The 25,357-nt window shown below is 42.5% G+C and overlaps 1 protein-coding gene across 1 annotated transcript; it reads right to left on the reverse strand.

Moving 5' to 3' along the window:
* Nucleotides 1–812: 812 nt before the first annotated feature.
* Nucleotides 813–24,746, reverse strand: SYNM (synemin). Its single transcript, XM_067305188.1, has 4 exons — nucleotides 23,885–24,746; nucleotides 17,766–17,890; nucleotides 9,908–9,981; nucleotides 813–8,348 (listed from the first exon to the last, which is right to left on the reverse strand). Exons 1-4 carry the CDS (start codon nucleotides 24,668–24,670, stop codon nucleotides 4,522–4,524), a joined length of 4,812 nt encoding a protein of 1,603 aa, XP_067161289.1. The 5' UTR covers nucleotides 24,671–24,746; the 3' UTR covers nucleotides 813–4,521.
* Between the last annotated feature and the right edge of the window lie 611 nt (nucleotides 24,747–25,357).

Below are 25,357 nucleotides of genomic sequence, written 5' to 3' on the forward strand. Positions count from 1 at the left end.
AGATGAAGGCAGAAAACACTTTTCTGACAAAGGCCAGTTTCAGTGGAAACTTTGCTGACCGTTTAACCCTCTTCAGAATATGCTGTGATTTGTCAGTAGTTTCAGATACCTTTTTTCCCCCCTTTTGCAGCAAACGTAGAACTAAGTATTTTTCCTCAGTGTATTAAAACTGGCGGATCTCTATATAAAACCTCATTTCTTCACGCAAAACTCATGACCCATTTCTTAAATCACCAGGAAGCTCTCCAAAATGCCTGCACTGGGTTAAAGGTCTGATGTTTTACTTCATTAAAAATGAAGTCTGTGATGAAAGAGAAAAATAAACTTGACAGCACATAGACAGGTACTGTAAAAAAAAACAACCCCCCCCCCACCTTTTCCATTAAGGTTTAAACATGCATAAAAAGGTTTTTAGGCAAGTCAAAGAGTAAAAGGTTAGTTGAAAGGGTAAAAGCTACGGGATGACTTGCCTCGGTCCAGTCCGAGGATCCTGAGGGAAATGACGATGCTCTCGGCTCCAGGAGGTCCACCTTCGTTGCTGTAACGTATCCTGCCCCTCCTGCAACCTGCTGCTGAACTCGAGAACCACTGCTTGTCCATCCGTGTTATGCGTAGTGCAATAAGGAACGTGCTACGTTTGACCATCGTTTCTATTATCGAGGCGAAAGAGGTACGCTGGATTCGTTCTTTGAACTGAAATGAACTCGCCAATCTGAGAGGCCTCAGAACAAGTTAATTTTAAACCTGAATTCCTTTTGCTTTGACAACGCAGCCTTAAAAATATCAGTCAGGAAGAAAGAGAAACATCTGCATTGATTTTGATTGTTTAATACTCAAGAGTGAAAAAGTGTAAAATCACAAAGCTGATACCACCCCGCAAACGCAGTTTCATTGCAAATGACCAAAACACAAGCTGCCTGCAAAGTCTCACATAGCTAACATCAGCAAACCCTGTTTCAACATCCTTACTGTCTTTTAAACACCTGCTATTCACAAACGTCAGTCAAAAGTTCTAGGTCTCTCGTACATCTTTCTTTATGCTCTATATTATATTTGTTTTCTAGACCAGTGGTTTACACTTTTAGAAAAGAGTGCCCCAGTTCTGATCTATCTCAGCATATAAATATATATATTTTTACCCTCAAAATTAGTAATTATATTTTAAAAGTATTTGGTTGAATCCAAACTCAGCAAAGTTCATCTTATTTGTATTTAATGAAAAGCACAACTTATATGAGTAAGCTTCAGAGGTGCATGCTGACCAAGGTTATATCACCAGTCCTTTCAGCCTCAGGCTATAATACTTGCACACAAAGTGATTATACAGGGTGAGTTAGTACATTAGACAGTAGGTTATATTTGCTTTTACTAGTAGTGCACGTACCTATGGCCCCAGTTGTGCACATGCAGCCATTGGGACTGCAAAACGTGACTGTCCACCTCGCCACATCGTGTTGCCTGGAGGTAGCGTTAGCAAAGCTATCGTTATGCCAAAATGTCTCAGATTAATGAGAGCTAAATGGAGAATGGGCTGCTTATAAAAATGTTTTTAAAACTTGTACCCTTTTTTCATAACATTTCTGTGTTTTCAAAGCAGCCTGAAAGTATTCGTGCAAAAGCACGGAAGTATTCACGCACAGGAACTGTTCACATCTTCTAATGTTATGTTAATGCACATTTCCAGTTCCTTGCAATAAACTAACGTTCCAACAGCTGATTAAAATCCTGATCTTAAATGGAACTAAAATAAGTACGCAGAATAAATTTTCCCTCCAGACAATCAATCAGTTATGCAGAAATACTTGTTGGTATAAGCTGCTACATCTGACAGTGACGTCTACAGGAATTTTTAAAGAGCTGTTACTGCCTCAGTGGAAACAATACTGATATTTTTCCTCCTGCAATGCTAAGGACATCTTCATGTTACGATTCACTTGCTCCTTACTGCTTTATTCCATCATCTGACACTATAATCCTCTGAGCAGGTGAAGATAAACATAATAGAGTGTCAGTATGGTTGTTCCTAAGGAGAATGTCTGTCAAAGATCCACGAGGTATCAATAAATAGGCTTGACCTTATAAGCAGCTTTTTTGTGGATTACAAAATATATTTTCTGCAGATATTCTTATATCTATTTTACAGAGGACTGCTTAAGTTTCAACTTACAACCAAAGTTTCAGAAAACTAACACTGATATTTTTCCAACTCTGGGGCTTATTACAGGCCTGATTCCTGTCTTTATGCAAATATTTAATACTTCAAGTACAGAGTTTGAGTGCTTACAGTTAGGCATCTAGCTGGAAAAATCTGGCTTATATAGGATTATTTAAATAAGCAGATGATCAACTAAGGAAACAAATAGCATAGGATGATATTAGAGGTATGACTGTTAATAACATCCTATTTATAAATGGAAGCAAAAGATCTTTTATGAGTACATATGAATAATTTTCAAAATTATTATTATCCATTATGCTGAATGGTATAAATCAGTTTGGTACACATGCCTTCGGCACTTCGACACAACTCAGTTTCCTGTTCATTTTCCAGCTGTTCATTACCCTTCCTAGTTCAAAGGATGATTTCAAAGTACGTGACTGAAAAATATCTGATCCTGATCTACGCTGGTACTCGCACTGCTGTACTTACACAAAGTCAGGAAAATAGACAGAAGTTTTTGCAATGTAGACAAACCTCATGAATTAATCTTTGGAATACTGATAGCAGCTTTAAAATACTTTGTACAGTTTCAGGCTTGGTAACTAAGGCACACAGCAAGGAATTCATCTGCCCCATACCTGAAACAGCAGACATGATCATAGCTTTGCATCTACATTTGTGTTATAAAGTAGCAGTCAGTTTTGAAAAGCCTAGCTTCTGTTAATCTGAAGGAAACTGAAAGGTGAATAGGCACGCCAGACTAAAATGGATCAGCTGGATTCTAATTTGGGTTAGCACACACAAAACCATGCTTACATAACCACAGGAAAGGAATTCAGAGTGAAAAGCTACCAGATGGCACAGCGCGGCCACCGGGCACAGGTGGGGCTCGGCTCCGCAGAAAAGCGCGAGTGAGCGAGTGAGCGGGGGTGTGCGCGTGTAAAAATAGCAGCTTCTCATTTGTGTATCTTATTTCCTGTATGCGTCCAGAATCGTATCTTCTTACCCCAGTGACAAAAATATTTTGGTTGCTATTTTTACTTTTGCTAGCACTTGCACAGTTTCGTACAGTTATCGGAGCTGGCTTCCAATCTGGACTTTGAAGTCACTGACTTATAATTGTAAAGCTGAATTACAGCCTTCATTTAGCCAGCTGTGCAGTACAAGTGAAATTCGGGGCTTTTCAAATGATGTAAGTAGATATAAACTTTGGCCTGAGAAAAAAACATTACAACCAGGAAAAAAAAAGGAACATTCAGATCTCAGGTTGGGTTTGCAGGACCAGTAATTGGAAAGGGCATCTTGTCATCTGTATGCGAAGAAGGGATGATCTGGAAATTATTTGACACACAATGAACATAGAACCAATCAATGCAATTTTACAAGTTTTCTTCAGAATAAAACACATATTAGCTAACTCCTCTGTGTTAAGGAATTATGTATTATATGATGTTTGACACTGCACACTTAACCTTATTAGCAATACCTAATATCAAGGTAACGCTATATCCCAAAATAATGAGTTGAGCTTATTAATGTGTATGGCCACTGAAGCTGTAAAGAGTTCTGCTTACTTCAGTGAAACTAGTATCTAGCCTTTTTTTTTTTTTGCTTTCTTTTAAAATATTTAAAATGCACTACTCTAAACACCGAATCATTATTCCTCACAATGAATATTGTGAGGAATTCTTGCTTCAGTGTTACCCCTTTTCTTTTTACATTTCATTTTAACTATATAAATAGCATCATTTTTGTCAATTCTTGCTATGCATGGTTTCATCCTACAGAGTTGTATTTAGTTTTTAATAGCTGTAATAACTGTATCTTTTCTTAAAATGTTTTCATTAGGTATTGCACATAAGCATATGGACATGGAACTGAAAATCAGCTACCTATCACTCTCATTAGTCTTATATTGTTATGTTTGTGATTAGTAGCTTGAGATTTAAACACAACTGCTGAGTATTTTAGTATCTAAATACAATACAGTATTTAAAAAAATGAAAAAATCCTATTCAAACACATACTTGTTGATTAACCTGCTATAAAACAAACAAAAATACAATATTTTGAATTCCCCAGTAGAAAATTCCTGTCTCTATGGGTAGAAAAATCTGAAGTTATTGGAAACAGGTCTCTGAGGAAAAGCATACTGAGAGCATGATTTCTCCCTAAAATAAATTTTTTAATGAAATGAAAAGTTTGCTGAATAGGTAGAGGCTTAGATTCAATACTTCAGTCCACTATTAGTACCTAAATAGTTTGAGTGCCTCCCTACCTTTTTAAATTCTTTTTTTAAAAAAAGATAATCAGAAATCTGTATAAACAAATTACTAGGTAATTTTCATTAAAAAGTCCTTTCAGAACCACTGTCCATCATTATCATCATCTTCTTCCTCCTCATGGTCCAAATAGAGAAGGGCAATTTTCTTTTCATCAGAAATAACTGACCGTTGGTCTACCATTCTTTGCAATTGTACAGTTTTATCAAAAAATGATTTCTCCACTACCTTTTCACCATGATCATGGGAAGAATTGGAGAGAACAGAACCTCCTCTGTCAGGTTCATTTTCTACAATCTGGTCACTTCCAGCTGTAACCTGTGATTGACTAACAGAGGGATCTTGCTTATTGGATATGAAGACTGTTGCTTGTTCTCCACCTGCCACTGTAGATACTCCACCCATATTGGAAACATCCATTTGAAAAGTAAAAGATGTTTCCTTGGATCCTAATTTAATGTGCTTTACTGATCTACTGCTCTCAGATGACTCTGTTTGTGAAAGATCTTCCAGCATTTCAGAAATAGGCTTGCTAAAGATTACTTGCTCAGCATGAGTTTCTGCGGGACTTATTTTAATGTGCCTCAAGGATCTGTTAATATCTGAGCTTCCTTCATTCTCGGAAAGACGTTCTCCTTTGTTAAAGAGCTCTGGAGTTTCAGAAAGGGAGCCCTGATATATGATTTGTTCAGTAGTTTTAACTCCTCTTTGACCTAGTCTAATGTGCTTTATTGAACCTTCTGAAAGAATCTGGTCTCCCGATTCACTGACTTCTATGTGCTCTGAAACAGGCCCCTGGTAGATGATCTGTTCAGTTGTCATAAACTCTTTGGGACCTAACTGAATGTGCCTTACTGAACTTGCTGTCTGTGAAAAGTCTCCAGTATCACTGACTTCCACTTTACTAGAGATTGGTCCTTCAAAGATAACTTGCTCAGTATGAATCTCTTTTGGACCTAATCTAAAGTGCCTTATTGATCTGTTGACATCCACAGACCCTTCTGTCTGAGAAAGATTCTCTGAGGTATTGAGCTCCAGAGAGTCTGAAACAGGCCCTTCAAAAGTGACTTCTTCAGTTACTTGCCTTGATCCTGCTGTGACATGTCTTGTGGACCTGTTAAAGTCTGTTGAAAACTTCTGCTGAGAAAGATTTCCAGATTCTATTTCCTCTACAGTGGTAGTAACAGGGCCTCTATAAATTATTTCTTCTGTGGTTTGGATTTCTTTAGGACTCAGTTTAAAATGCCTGACAGACCTGCTAATCTCTGATGAACCTTCTGTATGAACAAGATCTTCTGTACCCCTGAGCTCTACAGTTCCAGAACCAGGCCTTTCATATACAATCTGCTCTATTTTCTGTATTTCTGCTGGACCAATCTTAACTTGCCTTATGGAGTTGCTCTTATCTGTTGATTCTGGCAAGTGAGAGACTTCTCCAAAATGTGCAGTTTCCAAACCTGAACTGTCATAAATAACTTGTTCAGTGGTATGATACCCTGTGCCACCACTCCTTCTCATTGTGGATGAGCTATAGACTTCTTGATTAGCCAGAGGAGTGTATTTATCACTGCCTGAAGAAACATTTATTTCTATGTTGCTTTTATCATCAACAACTCTTTCCGAGCTCTCTTTTTTCAGGGAATGGAATGGTATCTTCTTCTCACCTGCAATTACTTCATCAAGCTGAGCTACATCAAACTCATCAGTATTTAGGGTCTGTGACAGATTGACTTCAGCAACAATTGTCACCAAGCCACCATCCTCTGTTTGATCAACTTTTTTGATATCAAATTCTAAGCTCCTGGAGTCAGCTTGATTTTCTTTTGTTAAAGCAGACAACTCCTCTTTCACACTTTCTGGGAGACTGCCCTCCAACTGCTCCAAAGCTTCTTTCAGTTGATGCTTAGGGTCCTTAGTTTCCTTTGATAAAAGACCTTTTATTGAGGTCTGAAATTCATGGGGTATTTTAATTTCTTTTTCAATAACAATGGATTCAACGTGGGATGTTTCAGCTTTTGGACGTTCTTCTTTTAAAATATGGGCACTTGCTTCCTCTCCTACCACTTGATATGTTACATCTGGAGAGCTTGCACCTTCATCTCTCTTACCTTGCGTGCCTTGCAAAAATTCATCTTGCCAAGAATACTTAATAGTTGATTCTTCTTCTATATGAATTTGCCCATATAGTGAGTCATCGCCTTTTTCATGAATAATAGGATGATCGTCAGGAACAGATACAAAATATTTCTGTTCAATAGGTGAGTCATCTTCCTCAGTTACTTCTTCCACATGAGTGTAACTCTCATGGCGTTGTTTCTTCTTTTTAAGATCTTCATATGTAGACGTTATGATTTGTTCCTCCTCATCACCATAATGCCTCTCTGTTTCAGGGAATGCATCTTCCACTTCCTCTACTTCAAAAGGTGTTGAAAAATCAGTCCTTTCATCAGTGGCATAATCTAGTGGCTCCTCTACAATCTCAACATTAACAGATACATTCTTTCCACCCTCACTTCCTTTCAGGCCATGATGTACTATATCTTCAATCTCCTCTTTCGAAGGAGTTCCCTCAACACCCTCTAGAACCACTTTTTTAATATCCTGGCTTGATAGACCTCTGAGATCAACTTCATCAGAAATGTCTATGTTTTCTTGAACTTGAGACTGTACTGTGATCTCAGTCTTTATTTTCCCATCATCTGGCTGTTCTTTCTTGCTGAAATAAGTCACTTTTGTGTCTGATGATATCTGTGAACTAGAAGACTGCGCAAAACTTTTAAGAATATCAGCAACAATATTTTCCGCTATGTTTTCAGTTGACAGAGACCTCGTTTTATGACTTCTGTCACTAATTCTCTCTTCATCTTTCAGAACAGATTCTGCTTCTGAAACAGTCACTTTGTGAATTTCAACAGGCTTAGTTACATGCTCATCAGTTTCTCTTTCTATGGAAGTTTTTAAACCTTGCAACCTTATGTCTTTGTTTTTATTCTGAGATACTTTGTCAGGAGCAGGCACTTCAGAACGGATGGGCATCTCAGTAACTTCTCTGTTTCTTGATTCCAAGGTCACATTTGTATCTTTTCTGGTTGATTCACTTTTCCAAGTTCTTGCATTAGGAATATCATCCTCTGTTACCTTCTGGGTAATCACTTCCTCACGGACATATTTTTTCTGCTCTATTCCTGTTTTAGCCTCAGTCTTCTTCCCAAAATTAACACTTCTGTTTTCCATAAAAGGCTTCTCGTCCATTTTCTTTTTCTCCAGTACACTATCTTTCTCCTCCTTTGTTTGTTTTTCTAGTTTATCTTTTTCTTTCAACAGAATCTTTTTTTCTTCAGCTGGTTTACTGCCTCCTCTTTTTTCTTTTAGTGAGGTCTGAGTTTCAGTTATGGTTTCTTCATATTTAGATGATTTGGTGAAGCTTGGTTTTGTCCTTATATTTCCAGCAATTCCTGGCGTTGTGTCAACTTTGTGGTCCTTGTTTGATTTCTCAATGTGTGCTGATTCTTTTGAAAAAGATACTGTGGATGAAGTTGTAACTTCAGTTTTCTTTGTTTCTGGAAATGTTTTTTGCTGCATTTCAGTGTTTTTCCAGCTACTGTAAGCTGGAGTAAATGTTCTCATTTCTCTGTGGTCTGTCACAATCCTTTCATCCTTTTTAACAGTTGTGGAAGGATGATATATTGAACCAAGCACATCTCTTCCAAAAGATTTTCCACTAGCTGTTGTCTGTGATCCAGCCTGCGTTGACTGAGCTGAATAACGTGCAGAGCTGCTAATATTTGTCATTGGTATTCTGCGTCTTGTATCAGTGCTCCTGATAGCTGGAAAGGCTTTCTTTTTATTCCTTTCTTGATAAGTAGAATAAATATCGGTATAGTTATATGAAGTGTTTATAACATCTGCAACAGAACATAGATGAGCAAAAGTTAAGATAATGGCTTGTATCTAAAAATAATATACAATAACTTACATAAAAGGTGGCATGAACTAAGAAATATTATTTTAGACTAAGATTTTGAAAGAAACAATGTCTCTTCATTTTCAGTGCAGCTTTGGATAGGCATTTCTGTAGGTTTTACATGATAATTATGCCTGTGCATGAATTATATTAAAACTAAAAGCAAAGCTTTTTACTAAGTGGCAAATACTTGCTAATTTTAACTCATTGCGAGCTACTAGCTGTTATGGTATTTACTTAAGAATTACACCTTTCAGATTTCTCTTAATGTTCATTTATGTTTACAATTTATTATTAAATAATATATGCTAAATATCCTAGGCTTGTTTGGTTTTCTGCTTCTTTAGTCAAAGTGGCCTGAAGTTTCACAGTTCCTACTGCGAATTAATGGCACCTTGGATGTGAAAAATACCTAGCACCATATGCTGGAAATTGAAAATACAAATACAACTCTTCATAGCCACAAGATACAACAAGGGAGAAGAACAAAAAACCTCTTAGACTATACCTATACAAGTTAATTAAATGGACCAGGAATCATTCCCTGGCTCTAAGACCAACTAGCATTGCACAGCTCAAATCTCTCTACTCCTGAAAGAGTACCACATCTGCACTGACTTTGGGGAGTGCTTTCTGGTCTGGTAACCACTGAACACACCTGAACATCGTCTGCAAAGGTACTGGCTGGTCCAGATCAAAACTATGCCAGGGACAGCGCTAACAGTTTAACAGCATAGGCAACTCTATGCCAGCGTTTCAGCCCTGACCCTAGCCCTGTTTAATTTATTAGTACACAGTCTTCAAATCTCTTCCAGAGCTACATTCTATGATAGCCTGATGATTTTAAGGTCACACACTGCTAAACTCAGGGGTATTATCCAGACTAATTCTGTTATTAGTGAGAATGGCCATAGCAGTCAGATCAAAGGTCCATCTCATGTAGTATCCTGGTCACAGTGACCAGGAATAGATACATATGGAAGAGTATAAGAACAGGGAAAGTAAGTAGTGATACTTCCCTGGTATACTCTCACAGCCTCCAGAGATTTGCAGCTCCTAAGACAAAAATGGTATCTTCATGTTGAATAAGTCTTTGCATTTTCTTTCATTACTCTGTTAAGTTTTCTTTTTAAACCCATGTAAATTTTTAACACTCACAACATCTTGTACAAATGAATGCCATGGTTTTAACTACATGTTCTATTAAATACCTCTTGCTATATAGCTTGAAACTTTCCTAAGAATTCTGATTATCCCCAGGTTCTTGCACTAGAAGAGATATGAAACATCACTCCCTACTTTCCTTCTCCACCCGAGTCATGATTTTCTAAACTTCTGTCATATAGTATAGTACTACCCTGACTAAAACTGAAAAACAATTCAATATTCACTTTGCAGTACACTGGTAAAAAAAAGTATGCTTCAGAAATACTATAGCACAATAGTTTCCAGTTATATTTAATTTCATTTAACATTAATCTTTTAATGTTCATTTTTTACCTTGAGGGATTTTCCCTAAATGCTCATCTGTCCATGTAATAATCCACTGGTTGCTCTCCCCTTCTAACAAAGCTCTGCAAAACACATAAAAGGCATTCAATTAAAATAATGGGAAGAATAGTCATAATATCTAAAATTTTTAAGTCTTACAAACTGAAACAATCATCATGCAGTTGGGGCTGATCCTGAGTGCTTTTATTATCCTTTATTTTTATTAATGGGGGTGTGAAATCTTCAGCATCTTTCAGACTCTTAGTTTTCCAAGTCCAGGTCTTGAGAAGAGTGTAATAAGCTTACAGCAGGCGATAGCAGCAGAAACAGTACAGAAAATCTTCCAAATTAGTCAATATGCTGCTTCCTGACATTGACAAGGTTCACGGAATGGCGCTATTGAATAACATAAACTAGCAAATTTTTCCAGAAGCGTGACCTGTGACAGAGTCAGGAGAAAACAAAGCCAAACAAAACTCAACAAATATTCAGGAGAGTTTTCTCAGAGAAAAACATGCAGATGTTTTTAGAGAGAAAAGGCAAAAATGAGTAAGTGTTAACAAACAGTCAGTGGCTTTTCTGCTGCTAATGCGGTAAAAAGTGTTGTTGCAGTGTGGTATATTAGGGAATTGTTACACCCAGGATTCCTAAGTTCTATCCCATCTTATTTTCAAATGAAAATGGGAGGAAAGTATTACTTCTGCTGTCAAACACACTGGCTAGCCTGGAGGAGAACACTTTTAAAGTATGCTCTGTTCTCATTCAGGCTGAAATAAATGCAACATATTTTACTACAAAGAATGAGGAAAATTCTTTGTGATAGCAACTGCTTGGTTTTTTAATAGACATCTCTGGTTTTCCCCTTCTGTTCCTCAGCCTTCCATCCCTTTTTCTTGCAGTGCCTCTGTAACAGCTTCTGTAGTTCCAGGAAGCCACCACTGCCACAGGATTATCCTGGCCAAAGTTTGCTTGTGTTGAATGACCTAGACATCATGCTAGCTCAGCAGCAGTTTATCAGAAATGGACAGGACACTAATTTTATTTACCTTCACTATAAGGAAATTTTATAACCACAAGCAAAAGAGCCTGAATAAAAGATTCTGCAGGAGGCAACAATTGTTGATAATCTGCTTCACGGTTTTGTCTACTATCTGTTCTCAGGGTGCTAATGGACAGAATGGAGTCGGTTAAGTTGCTTCCTCTACGCTAGGGACATGCATTAGCTGTTCTTGAAGACATTATATCCAGCGGACTGCTTGAGAACACTAGCTATCATACCTTTATACCAAACTTTGTTCCCTACACAGCATGTATGTACTAAGACAACTGCTCATCTCTAGACCAACCTGACATCAGCCACAGACTGGTTCAATTCCTGCATAACTTGCTTTCTACAAGGGTGAAGAATACTTCAGAAGTACAGTTCCCATAGAGATTAGCACCGCTAAGGGATAAACCATTTTCAACAGTAATTGCTCTATGTTAAGAATATCCAGACAGGCACACGACATGCTTTTGTGCCCCTGGGGAAGGAAACAAAAGGGCTTTAAGTACATTCTCTAGAGTTGCCACACAAAATGAAATTGTTGACTTCTGTATGCCAAATACAAAAGGTAGATACCAGAGTGACATCTTATTCACTCCTACAGTTTCTAGATACAGTGATCCAATAAGTTGCAGAATTTCGGTTAAATTCTCTGTGTGCATTCTTCTCTCCTGCTGTCCATATGTTTGTTTTATACAACATGAAATATGCCCAGTTGTACTTCAAAGGAGGGGAAAAAAAAAAGAATTTGTCCCTTTTTCTAGGGGGTGTGAACTATGTTCTCCCCCCAAAACGTGCTAAACTGCAGCATTTCTGGTGCAACAGACCAGAAATTCCATGGCAGGTTCTTTAAATATGCAACTGAATGCTATAATCAGTACAGAAACCTTGCTGTTTTTATACTCAGTTCTACTAGCAAGATAACTGTTTCATCAGTTCCAGTTTTGGAAATGCCGGATGTTTTGCAGTGATAACATACAGCTGCAACAAAAAAGTTGTCATGGGTGAGGCTGGAGGATTGTGATAGCGGAGGCTTCTGACTCCCTAGTGGGGAGCTGAAAGCAATTTAAGATTGTGGGATAAACACGTTTCCTGGGCATTTCTGTCAAAATGAACAACAACACAGGCATTTTAAATGTCACCTGTAAATTTCACATTATACCTGACTGATCACTTGGGACATTTCATGCTTCTTTTGGTTTCTGACTACATCTAGATCTAGTAGGACAATGCTACATCAGCAAATATCCTTTATAAGGTTTCTTTGCAACCACAGATGTGCCTAGATTCAGAAGAAAAGCCAGGTTAGAATTACCTAGCATGTTAACAGCTCACTTTCCCCCTTGGTACAGGCTCAGATGAATACCTTTACTTTTATTTTGTTAGTCAAAATCAATCCTAGGATAAGCTTTATCAGGTAAAATTAAAGTATAAGCTACTTGACTTTGTCCAAGTTAAGAGAAGCTTGGCTGGAATGAGATCACTTCAACACATCTAAAGAACGTTTCCAAGACCAAACATCTCATCTGATGACGTGAGTGCCAAGCAAACTGCTCTGACAGACAGGCGCTAGAGAGGCTGATGCTGATGTTAGAGAAACATATCAAGGAGTTGGCACTGAAAGTGTTAACCGTGACGAAGGAAACTAGGAATGTGGGTAGTTTGACTAAGGATTTTTGGCTGCTGTTAAAGCAACAGTTGTTCAGTTGCTGGAGCAACGTATGAAGTCACTAAAAATAAGTTCCAAGAGGTAACTGTATATGGCAAAGGGCAATAGCAGACAGAAAAGCCGGATCTGAAATATTACTACTGAAAATATGTTGTAATTGAAAACCAAAGGCAAAACTTCATGAAGCCTCTATAAAACTGGACAGTGAATCGGTGTTTTATTGCACACCGTTCATAATGTATTTCCGCAACCTTATAATGTAAACAAGAAAATGTTAAACTGACTTTGGCTTAATCAATTAGCATAGGAAACTGTAGTGTAATGTACTGCGGACCAGCCTGGAAGCCAGCAAACTCGGGTTCTGTTCCAGGTTTGACAATAGCTTAAAGCTTCACTTTAGGCAAGTCATTTTACTTCTGTGTTCCTCTATGATCTTTTCTAATCTTAATTATTTAAGCCATAAGCTCTTCGTGGTAAGAACTGTTTGTACTATGCATTTAAACAACCTTCAGAATAGGGTATCAGTCTCAGCTGTATGAACTCTAAGTATTCAGAATAATGTCAAAAAACATTTCTCCAAGCAGCAGCATCTTATAAAGAAACCATGTCAGACACTTCCCAGAAATCATATCCCAAATGACATATACCCACGCTGTGCTAAGGCTTAGTTTAAATGTTGCCAGAAAAAAAATCCAACTGCACCATTAATTCATCTCATTGTTAGAGTCATTTATCTAATATTAGCAGTTACGGGCTAGTCGACCTGGAACTTCGTTGTGTGCTGCATGATAATAGAAATAACTAGAACTTGACGGTCCTCAGGAGCGGGTGGATGAGATAAACTGGTCGGGATGGGGAGAGAGAAGTTACCAAAACCAAAAGGATGCAGCGCAACGCTATCATGGTCATTCACATACAGCAGTAGCTGGTTCCATCTCAGTTACAGAAACCCAAAACCTCAGATAGGGGCACTTAGCCAACAGGCTATAACAATTCAGCCTCTCTATTTTGGTTATGTGGGAAAGAATTATAAAATAACCTCTCCAAGAAGTGGAATGGAGGAAGCACTTTTAGGGGGGAAAGGCTACTCCAACACATCTTTTTTCCATCATGGCATGGGAGGACAAGAAGTGTGTGAAGGAAATCAGGTAACTACACAGTAAGTGCCCTGGACGTAAAAGATGCTGAATGTTCTCCAGGAAAGAAAAGAAAGACAGGAATGATGACATATTGGATGGTACAAGTATAAACAGGAAAAAGTAAATCTGACTGGAAAAACTACAGTAAGTAGCTGAGGAGGCCTAAATGCTGGTGATGGTTTCTTGAGAGGAAGACAAGTGGAAAGGTTTAGGATAAGCATTGGCAGAGGAAACCAACCTAAGAAGGATTGGAAAGTAGGTCTCACAGGTATAGCAAGACGCCCTGAAAATGACCAAGACCAAAAAGATGCTTTGTAGGCTCTGGGAAGCAGCTGCTTCAAAATACAGGGCAGTAACCTAGAACACTTGCATGACACTAGGATTTCAAGGCAAAACTTTTTACCTTTGAACAATAACACAGGTTAGAGAGGGCAAAAAAATATTTATCCTAAGACAGGCTCTAGGCATCCTCTGATATTTGAAGATAAGGAACTTCTGGCAGTTGGGGGAAGAGGCTTGATGGTAATGCTGATCCTAGGCAGATTTTTCATCTACTTCTGAGAGTCTTAATGATGGATAGCTCACCAATTCTTTTTGGAAATAAAAGTAGGCATAGTTTGAGTTTTTGTGGTTTTGCAGGTTTCCAGCATCACAGAACAAAACTGCGAGGTATCTGATAAATATTTACTTTGGGACTGGAGAAAAAGGATCGCAAGGAAGGCTTCTACGAGGTACAACTTCATAAAGCCACATAAGATACATTTCACTTCCTGAGTCTCAGCTCCCAAAGCAGGAAGGGTGGGCAGAATCAGAGAGGAAGTACGCCTGGTCCTTGGGGAAGGGTGTTCCTTGCAACAGTGATCCTTCTTGCCAGTTCAGGAGCAACGTTTACTAGTGGAAGAAACTAACCTTAAATCAGGATCTGTAGGAGTTGTAAAACAAAGGGAAAATACAGGGTGTGAGGTACAAAGGAAGCTCCATGGAAAGAAGTTGGCCAGACACCACATCCTTAGCCTACAATGCCAGCAGGAGAAGAGGTGCCAAAGCCCTCATGGAAACTTCTCAACGGAAAGTTCCGAATGCTGAACTTGGGTGTGTATAGGCACCTTTGGCTCCCTATAAGAATAAGCAAGGGTACATGCCAGTATCCTTCCTGAAGATGAACTGAAGCTGGCTTCACATGCCCTGGTTATCACAGATAAAAAAAGCCTGGCAGATAAAACTGGATACAAAAGAACATCAGCAGTCCAGAACTCTCTTACTAAACAGCTTATTAACTGGATCCATACTGTTCCCCTCCCACAGCAGTGCTGATACAGGTTATCCAGTAGGGAAAGCATTACACTTTTAATTGAAGAGAGAATGAGAAGGGAGGAGGGAAAAACACATAAAATGTGTGTGTGTTGGGGGGGGGGGGGATCAAAACAATCACTTTTTAGCCTCTGAGATTTTAAAAGAACTTTTTTTGCAGGCATTACAGAGCCTGTTTTCTGACATGTAGGAAGGGCCACTTCTCTGTTTTCATCTCTAGATCTTCTTCAGGGGGTAGATGCTCATTTGTCCACTGAAGTCTGCCTTGCCTAGGTAATCGGTTATACTGACAAGTTGCATTCTCTAAACAGATGAAGAAACCCTACAGGTTCAGGAAGTATCTTAATCAGACAATGAACACATGCTGCAGGTGATGCCAAATTGTTCCCTTCTCATTAACAAGGGCTGGGAATCCTCAGACCAACCAATAATGCTATAGATAATCAGTGAAACAGCCTCTGGAGAAGCTCCAGGACTGACTGGGCTAACAAGTTTTTACAGAGCAGAAATATTGATGGTTCACTTATTAGCTAAGAATGTGTCAAAACAACTAAATATCTGAGCATCGTCATTCCTACTTCTGGGTGAATACTAACAGTCATGAATCAAGCAATCATGAAACTTCTGTTATTGTGGAAGCGCATAATCCCATTTTATGGGTGAATAAACTATGGGAATGGTTAAAGGACAACATCGGAGCTAGGATTAATTATAGAAGTATCATATGGTTTAGCAAAGATAACAGAATTCACACACAAAAGGATCACTGTTGGCTGCCTTTTCCAGGGTCTGCTTCTTCCACTAGTGATACTCCAAACATTACCAGCCTTCCAAGGATCACAGGGATCCCACTGAACCTCTAGGTACTGCTACTCATCAATTCACCGCAGATGACTTGTCCCAGATACTGTTTCTGATTTCCTCCCTTCCAGAAGCCAGACTCGCTCACTCTTTCCTAGCTGTACAATTCAGCTTAGCAAGTTTCTTTATACAGAGTAGAACTCTTTATAAAAAGTAACCAAATATCACACAGTGGTGCCTAACTTCACAGCAACTTGAATTTGAAAAATCCAAGCTCTGGGACCTTCCTTGGTACGTGTCATGGAGTTTCTTACACATTGCTCCCATTATACACAAAGCATATATATATATGAGCGCCGGCAATTAGAAGTTCTGCATTTAGGTCATGATATGTATCTTTAAATACCATGCTTGTAACCTTCTGGTCTGCACATCATAACATACAACCCTGGGCATTTTGCATGGACCCCCTTTGCTCTTTGATGGGCTACAGACATGCTTTGCTCATTAGTCTATTATCAGCTTGCTCATAAGTTACTCTTTCAAGCTCCTCACATTTTCAATAGTACAACTACAATTAAATTTCATCTATTTCAGTGTATCACTTTCATCTGTGCACTTCACCCATAATTCAGATGGTGCCATCTTTATGCAGACTAGGTGCTTATTGGTTCATAGCAACATTACACAATGTTTACAGGGCACAGAAGCACATATATATAACCTGTAGCCACACTGTGTGTTTACACAGGTTGAATATGAATAATGCACACTAGGTAAACAAAATAATGAATATCTGGACACACTGCTTACAAAGAACATGAAAGTAGGCTGATATTAAACTTGCAGATTATTGCTTTGCTCAGTAAGAACTGCATTCCTCTGTATTTGAAGATCAATATCTCTGTGACGTTTATTGAAAATATTGTGCTAGCTGTAGAAAAAACATGATCTTTACAATAAAATTAGTATCCATCTCTAATCCATAAGCTTCTCTCCTATTTTTCCTCTTCTGAGTCACTTTTATGCCATGTGCCAACTGACACATCCTGATTCTCCAGACAGTAGAATTACTCTGGCTTTTCAACTGCACAACTAGCAAGCGGCTAGAGAGATATACAGTACCGAGGATTTATTAGCAGAGATGTTGTATGTTGACATCTCAAACCCAGACATGTTTTCACAACAAACCAAGGATGGAGAAAGCTAGGATTTATCAAATAGACTTTTCTGTTATCCTCCTGTTATTCTACAACTGAAACAAGACAAGAATGGGGAACTCGCTACCTATATCAGTGCCATAAGTGGACACTAAGCAACACATTCAAACAACAAAATGTGGCCTGTAAGTTGACAGACGGCAGCTACGCTACCTCATGTTTTACTGATTACAGTTTAGAGACACTGGCTCCTCAGCTTGCATTCAAATATTGTATCAACAATTTACATCAACTTGATATCAACTTGACCAGGACTAAAAAGGTTTCTTAAGTACCAACATATTTGTGCAAATTTAAAATGATTTTATGGATAATATTGGCTTCTCTAACATGTTAGAATAGGGTATTTTGCAATTCTTACAGTCTCCCCAGAGATCTCTGAGAACCGTCCTGTATTAACAGCCTTTTGAAGGGGCATATCTTCCTTTCACAGACAGCACAGTCAAGCACAGGATGGCTTGGTGACCCAAAGTCACAGAACAAGCCAAGAGCAAGCTAAGAACTGATATTAGGACTCCATTCACTCTGTTCAAACAAACAAGACGGAATCTTGATCTGAGACCCTAAGAGTAGCTGTCTACATTCTAAAATGCTGGAAAAGGATGAATGGGGTTCCCATGTCTGTAAAAAGTGATTTAAATTTTCCTATCATTAGACAGCTCAGTGCGATTGAAATTCTTACCTGTAAGTTTCAATTTCAAGGATGAGGCCTGCTTTCACTTGCAGTAGTTCTTGATAGTCCTTTAGGTAATCTGTGATCGACATGGTCAGGAACTGCTTTTCTTCTTCTAGGGCATCGATTATCCGCTAAAGAGAAATACTGCTTTTTAGTTTTGAAGAAACAAAAAAGTCACACTTGAATGCCTAACAACTTAAAAGTTTTAATTAATAAAATCTAAAAGAGCAATAAATCAACATATTCTATCACCTCAGTAAACAGAACAAAACTACCTTAGGACCTCCCCATATACAACCTGTAATACATTGCTGCTGAAGCAGATTTTTATGTTAAGATTTCATTTTATGCCTTACTAAGCTAGTTAAAAATTTAAGCAAAACCCATTCAGATGCCCTGTACAAGAGTTATCAGTATGCACAGCAAGAAGAATATGCTCCTTTATAAATGCAACTTAACTGTGGCTCATTTTGTCATTTTAAAGGCTCAGATGTACATGTTTTAAATCATACTTGAGATGCTCATGAATTCTGGCAGTTGCTTTGCCACAAGAACAGGGCCTAATTCTCTTCATTAGCATTTTCAGTTCTGTAGACACGTGGGGCCAAGCCAGTTTTGGATTCTAGCATCTGGGGATATTCATCGTGCCTAGATGGTGAATGACGAACCTCCCTCCACAGGTCCCTTCCAGCCCAGTTGTCTACAATATTTGGACACCTGCTTTGTTGTCTGCACCCAGCTTTGTCCTGCCTGCTACTCGGGAGATACAGCAGTGATTGCTCATTTTCATCTTGTGAAATTTAACTGCGTATAACTTTGTACCTTTATGGGGGAGAGGGGGGAAATACCAGGTAGTTTATATGGCTCTTATAAAAGACTTGGGAGCAGCACTGATGGGATGGAGGGTAAGGGCTGTCCACCTTTTCCTTAACAAGCTGTGGAAAAGTAGCAAGGGACCGACGATCAGAAAAATACCGAAGTCGTCTAAATGTGAAAGTACACTGAAATACTAGACAGAAGTTTGAGCACCGAATAACCGTACACAACAGCAAAAGCAAGGTCACGCAACAGAACGTTAAGATCTGATTTAGATCGAGACAACTGCCTCTCCTGCTCTCGAAAAGCACATCACAGAATGCAAGTGCTTTAATCCCAGTGTTACCACTCACACGAAGGGTGAATTTGCAGCTCCAGAAAAGCCCTCCCCAGCTAACGAAGAGGCGTTTGCTCAGCACAGGCTCAGAACTGGAAGTATCAGAGTTACCTCCTGCATGCTGTCCTTAACGGCTTCCTCTCCCCGGCCAGGATCTACTAACCCAGACTAACCCTCCCCAGCTGGCAGACTGACACTAACCAACGTGGTGGAAATCAGGCCTTCACCTGGAGGCTAAGACAGCAGAAGTGAAATCTCAGCAAAGGCCAGTTTCTGCTTTGTTCACATCACTCTGCGAGGCCACAAAACTGTCATTTACAGAGCAAAACCTCACACATGTACAACACTGAAGGAATTCAGGACAACGTGTTTTGTGTGGCATCTTAACAAATGCTTTGCGATACAACCTGGAAAAAAGCAAGGCACTGGTAGCCTAGTTTTCAAAAATTCAAAATACATTGTTCTTATGCAGCAGAAGTTCAAGTATCACAGTATGGGCAACAGCATAAAAACTAAGATAAAGCAGGGGACCCTCCAGATCGGTTAATACCAATGTGATATTTAATAGTTTTTTTTAAATAAGAGTGAAAAGAGAGCACTATGAAGGAAGCTGCTTATAATTGCTTTGATATATAGGTGTGTTTATCCCTCTATATACTACACATGTTCATTGACTCCTTCATTTGCACTTGCAGATGTTGCTATATGATTAAGCTGATATTCGGATATTCATGAAGACTCCCATTTTATGGCAAAAGACAAATCACATCTGTATGTCTGCAACAGCACTATCAACTATCCAACAGCCTAATCCAGACTACGGTGGAGGTAATGTCTTGTATTGCCACGTAGGATGGCAAGCTGAACCACTGACCTTTAACAACGCTGAGGCAACAGTCCTATTCAAGAACTGACACAATGGAAAATCCCAAGACGAGAAGGGAAGAAGGAAAGTGCCAGGCCCTGCTTTTAAAAGGGACAGGCTATCTAAGAAGACTGGACTGAGTGTTGCCAAGACCAGGAGACTCAGCAAAAGGGGCAAAAGACAAAACAAAACAAAAAAAGGATTTCTATGGGACCAAGCCTTAAAGGATTCCAAAAGGTGGTAAGAACTCTGATGTAAAGCATGAAGTGATTCAGGTGTTTGTTGTCTCCCCATTAAATATACAAATTTCTTAAACTGAGACTAAAGTGTATATATGCATGCATATGTTAAGAAGAGCTTCACAGTGCACAGGTCTTGCCACAGTCACAGAAAAATCTATACAATGAATCTGTACACTGGACTAAACAAAGTGGTGGAGCTCTGAAAGACTTGGGATATTCATTCCTATCTTAAGACATATGAACTCTAGTCCCTCATTCTCTAAGGTCTAAGGTCTGATTGCAGAATCAGACTTTGAGAAGTTACCTAGATGTCATTCACTGGATTTGGAAAGCACGTGGGATCCAAAAGCCTGAGTTAAATACAGTATCCTAATGATTACCATAAGGGGATGCAGAACTTGGCCAGCTGCGTAATATTTCCAAAGGAGCTCATTCCACCAGGGCAGACGTTGCATAGACTGGATGGCAGACAGCCACCCATACAGCCCTCCAGTTACTGACATTTAAACGTAATGCAGAGGACAACTGGTTTTAAGTCCCATTTCCAAGCATGCTGAAAGGGTATATAAACCACTTTGGCAAAGTTCAGGAGATCAGAAGCTGACAAACTTCCATCTTGTAAAAGGTGACCTGTATTGTTGCATCCATGTTTTCTTGGCCCAGGAGCCTCCTCAAAGGGATTAGCTTGGAAAGATTTGTTTCTCATCCACATCAGCTCTGCCCACCCCCCAAAAGAAAAAAAAAAAGAATCCCAATGAAGTTCCACTAGAACTGAATAGAAGTGATTTTCTCATCGTTCAGATGTTCCTTACTGGCCAGCAGGAGGAAATTTTAGAAGGGCAGTGGGGGGAAGAGAACGTACGTGGCTGTCCAAGCTGTACTTGCTCAGGGAATAAAGACAGGATTCCAGGCTCCAGCACTTTCCACCTGGTACTATTTACTGATCTACAATTTATTCAGAGGGACACTCTGACACTGTGCTTAACTGGCTGGAAACTGGTACCAAAAAATGCATGTGACGTATTGGTATTAAATGTTAATTAGGCAAGATGATTTCTTCTTCTTTGGAAGCTCGCAGCCCCATTGATCAGATATGGGAACCAATCCTAAACCCACTGGATTAGTGAAAAATATCTTCTTGCTTTCAAGGAAGCAGGATGAGCCATGGCCTCTTTTTACAACCAAAAAATATGGGGCTTTCTGCTGCTGTCATTCCATATGGGAGCTGCCACTCAACTCACTGAGGTTTTGCACAAGTATTGTCACACCACACAGCTGGAGGAACAGAAGTAAGACACAACTGATCTACTGAGTTTATCCCTCAGCACCCAGGACCAGCGAAAATTTTCCCTACAATATATGATTTAGAGCTTGCTTGGTTCAGCTTAATTACAACTGCAAACAGATATTTCTATTTAACATTGCCCAAGCTTTAGTGAGCATAGAGACGGTGCAGGAGACAAAGATGGACATATAAGGCGACTGGATGATATATGGAAAATATGAATAAATCTCATTGTTATTGCAGCTGCAATGGACACTCACACAATAATCACTTGACTTAAATCTGTACATACATATCATTTCTATGTGACACTCTAAAATAAATAAGCATGCAAGAGATGCTTTTTAAAGAGTCCGTGCTAAACGTATTTTCACCAATAAAAGAAACAATGAGGAAAAAGAAACTTATCACAAGAACAAAACCTAAAAGATTTGCTTCTACACATTCTGTAATTTTTCTTTCTGGACATGAACGAAAATCATTTCTTTCTCATGTGAAATAGACTGGCCATTAGAAAAGATCTTTTTCATTGTTAACTGAACAGTTTAAATATGGAACCATTCAGAAGTAATAAACCTTGTGATTGAATTTATGCCAGAACTTAAATACTACCTAGAAATATATTCAAAGATGAGACTGCTTATATGTTTTCAAGTTGGATATTAAACTATTATAAATTGTTTCTTAGACAGTTTTATAGACAGTTAGGAGAACACATTTTGGAAAACAAAGGAACTTTAACTACTCGTAGGCATATGTACTTTTATGTAAATTTATACTCAGAAAAAGAAAAAGAAAAAGAAAAAGAAAAAGAAAAAGGGGTTTTTTTCCTTTTTGCTTTTTCACAGGGTTTTGACTGATGGACAGATTTAATTAGTGAGGGATTTACATGTAACATCTTCTTCTGAAGCCTTGGATATGTTTACATATATGTTCAGAAGAAGAATAAACTAGCCTGTCAAAAATCAAAAAACGTTGACTTCAAAGTTAAAAGTCCTTCTGATCACTTCTTACATACCTAACCTGCCTCCGTTCACAGCAACCTGCAAACTACACAACTCGCAAACAATCTACGAATTTACGAAACCCCGACACGCAGCGACAGGTCCCAGCCCTTCCGCAGTGGCCAGCATCTCCCTAACCTGCCGCGGCTATCGCGCACAACGCGGTTGTTAACACCGCGGGCTCAGCCCAACTGAGAGCTCCAGCAGAGCGTTCATAAGAGGGCTAACAACGAACAAGAGAAATGTCGCGCTCGGGAAGCGGAGCGATGGCCTGGATGAGCCGGTACGTGCTTTCCCCTCTAAATCTGATGGACTGATGCTTTGCTCTCCCTGCGTATCTGTGGTGATTACGCACGGTACCAAACGTGACTCTGGCAGCAAGTTCTCAGCTACAGATGCTGCAATAACCCTCTGCTTAAAAACACCAAACACTTTAACATCCACCTCAAACAGATATTGGTCTCCTAACTGTTGAAGTTTTATTTTGAAAAATTCTCGCTCGGCCCCCAATCCGCAGCGCAGTAACGAGCCTCCCGCCTTCAAAAGGCCAGAAGTTTCCTCGTTCGCACGGGGCCCACCAGCTTTTCCCTAGGCTCAAGGTGCACGGAAGCGGTGTGTGCGGAGCGGGGAGAAAACCCAGCTCATCTGCCCACCACAAGCGCCACGTCCCGCGGCACGGGGACTCGCTGCGCCCTGGCAGGATGGCGCTGCATCCCGTGTGCCGGCCCCAGCTCGCCTGGGGAGCTCTGGCAAGCGCTGCCGGTGCCTGGCAGAGGGCGAGCGGGGACGGGAGCACCTGCCACCCAGAAGACATCCTCGGGGTCGCCGTCCCCCACCCTGCCAGCTGGCTGCCCCGAACGGCGCTGGGGGTCTCGCGGGGAGCCCCCGGGAGAGGCCGTGGCCTCATCTGCTCCTCCACGGCACCCTGCTCTTGCCCGGCCACCTGCTCCTCCATCCATCCCGAGCGGGTCCAGAGGGGGCAAGGAAGGGGCCCGCTGAGGATTTTAGGCGCTTCCCACAGCGGAGGGAGCGGGAGCCGTGGGGCTGAGGCCTGAGGGAGCGGGGTCAACCAGGCCTGAGGGGCTGGGGGGAACCGGGCCCTGAGGTAACCTGGGCCTGAGGTAATCCGGGGAGCCCCGGGGGGGGGGGAAGCCGGGCCCTGAGGTAACTGGGGGCGGGGGGGGGGGAAATCGGGGCCCTGAGGTAACTGGGGGTGGGGGGGGGGGGGGACACAGGACCAGGCCCTGAGGTAACGCAGGAGCAGGGGGGAACCGGGCCCTGAGGTAACCTGGGCCTGAGGTAACCCGGGCCTGAGGTAACCTGGGGAGTGGGAGGGGGAACCGGGGCCCTGAGGTAAGGCAGGAGCAGGGGGGAACCTGGGGGGCCCTGAGGTAACCTGGGCCTGAGGTAACCCGGGGAGCGGGGGGGGGGGGGGGGAACCGGGGCCCTGAGGTAACGCGGGGGGGGCACAGCCGGGGGGGAGCACCCAGGCGAGCCCCGAGGGCGGGAAGGGAGGGGAGGGGAGGGGAGGGGAGCGGCGCGGCCGGGGCCGGGGCCGCCGGGGGCCGCCGCGCACCTGGTACTCCTGCACCTCGGCGCCGTGGCGGTCCTGCAGCGCGAGCAGCTCCCGCTCCAGGCGCTGCCGCAGCCCGCACAGCTCGCGGCCCTGGCGCTGCAGGTCCTCCAGGTGCTGGCGGCACTGCCGGCTCTCCTCCCGCAGCAGCTCCAGGCTCTCCCGCTCCCGCCGCGCCTCCTGCTCCTGCAGCGCCTGGATCTGCTCCTGGTAGCGCAGCAGGGTCTCCCGGCAGCTCTGGCCGAGCAGCAGCTCGTAGGTCTCCTCCAGCTCCTCCAGGCTCAGTCCGGCCAAGGGGGGCGGCAGGGCGGCCAGGTCGACCCGCAGCGCTCGCACCTCCGCCGCCTCCCGCCGCTGCCGCTCCGCCAGGTGCCCGTGCTCGGCCCGCAGCCGCAGCAGCAGCTCCTCCAGCGCGGCGCACTCGCCCCGCAGCCGCTCCAGCAGCTGCCGCTGCGCCGCCAGCTCGGGCTCCAGGCGGCGCCGCGTCGCCAGCACCTCGGCGCCCAGCAGCTGCAGCTGCTCCAGCTCCCGCCGCAGCCCGTCCCGCTCCAGCTCCGCTTCCAGCTTGGCCCGCGTCAGCTCGTCCAGCTGCTCGCGCAGCACGGCCAGCTCCTGCTCGGGCACCCGCAGCCCCACCAGCTCCTGCTGCCGCAGCTCCGCCAGCTCCCGCGCCAGAAAGCGGTTCTCCTCCTCCAGCTCCCGCACGCGGGCCACGAAGAGCCGCAGCCGGGAGTTGAGCTCCTGCAGCTCCCGCTTCTCGTCCCATCCCGCTTCCCAGCGCCGCCACATCTTGCCCGGGCTGGAGGTCGGGGCCGCGGGAGCCCCGGGGGCTGCGAGCGCTGCGCAGCTGCCGCCTGGCCGCGGAGCTCTGCTGGGCGCTGCCGCCCGCCCGCCGCCGCCGCCGCTGCCGCCGCCGCCCCGGCCCGGCCCCCCCGCGCCGCCGCCCAGCGCCGCCCGCGCCGCCGCCGCTGCCCTGCGGCGCCCCCTGGCGGAGAGGCCGCCGCGCTGCAGCGCTGCGCCGCGCTCGGGCCCCGCGGTTCGGGGCAGGGCCCTGCCGGGGGGGCGCGGGGCGCCGCGAGAAGCCCCCCGGGTCGCCCTTTTCCTCCCGTGCCCCGGGGGGAGCCGCGGGGACAAACCGGCTGCCGTCCAGCCTGCCTCTCCGGGCCTCACCGCGCTAACTCCGCTCCTGGGGGGATATTTATTCAGTTTGTGTTTCACTGCTCACCATCACTGCACCCTGCCGGGCTTAAATTAATACAAAGTGTCCAGTGTCATTTAAAAAACAAAACACAACACTTTTAAGTTGGGGAAGTCACTGAAGTGCTACCAGCTTCGAGCTGGCGGCACAGCTCAAAACAGCTTTGCACAGCAGCAGAGCATCCCCGGCGCGGCGGGAGCGCCGGCCGCCAGCACGTCCGCTGGGCCTGGTGCTCCTCGGCCTCGGTTTGCACCATATATGGGCTGGATCCCAGAGAA

This window comes from Apteryx mantelli, chromosome 15, assembly GCF_036417845.1.
Source record: "Apteryx mantelli isolate bAptMan1 chromosome 15, bAptMan1.hap1, whole genome shotgun sequence".
NCBI classification, from domain to species: Eukaryota; Metazoa; Chordata; class Aves; order Apterygiformes; family Apterygidae; genus Apteryx; species Apteryx mantelli.

Coding starts and splice junctions, on each gene's coding strand:
- SYNM (XM_067305188.1), bottom strand. CDS start 24,670: ATGTGGCGGCGCTGGGAAGCGGGATGGGACGAGAAGCGGGAGCTGCAG. Junction 9,982..17,765: donor CTTGAAATTGAAACTTACAG/GTAAGAATTTCA, acceptor TGTGTTTTGCAG/AGCTTTGTTAGAAGGGGAGA. Junction 8,349..9,907: donor TTTAGGGAAAATCCCTCAAG/GTAAAAAATGAA, acceptor GTTCTGTTGCAG/ATGTTATAAACACTTCATAT.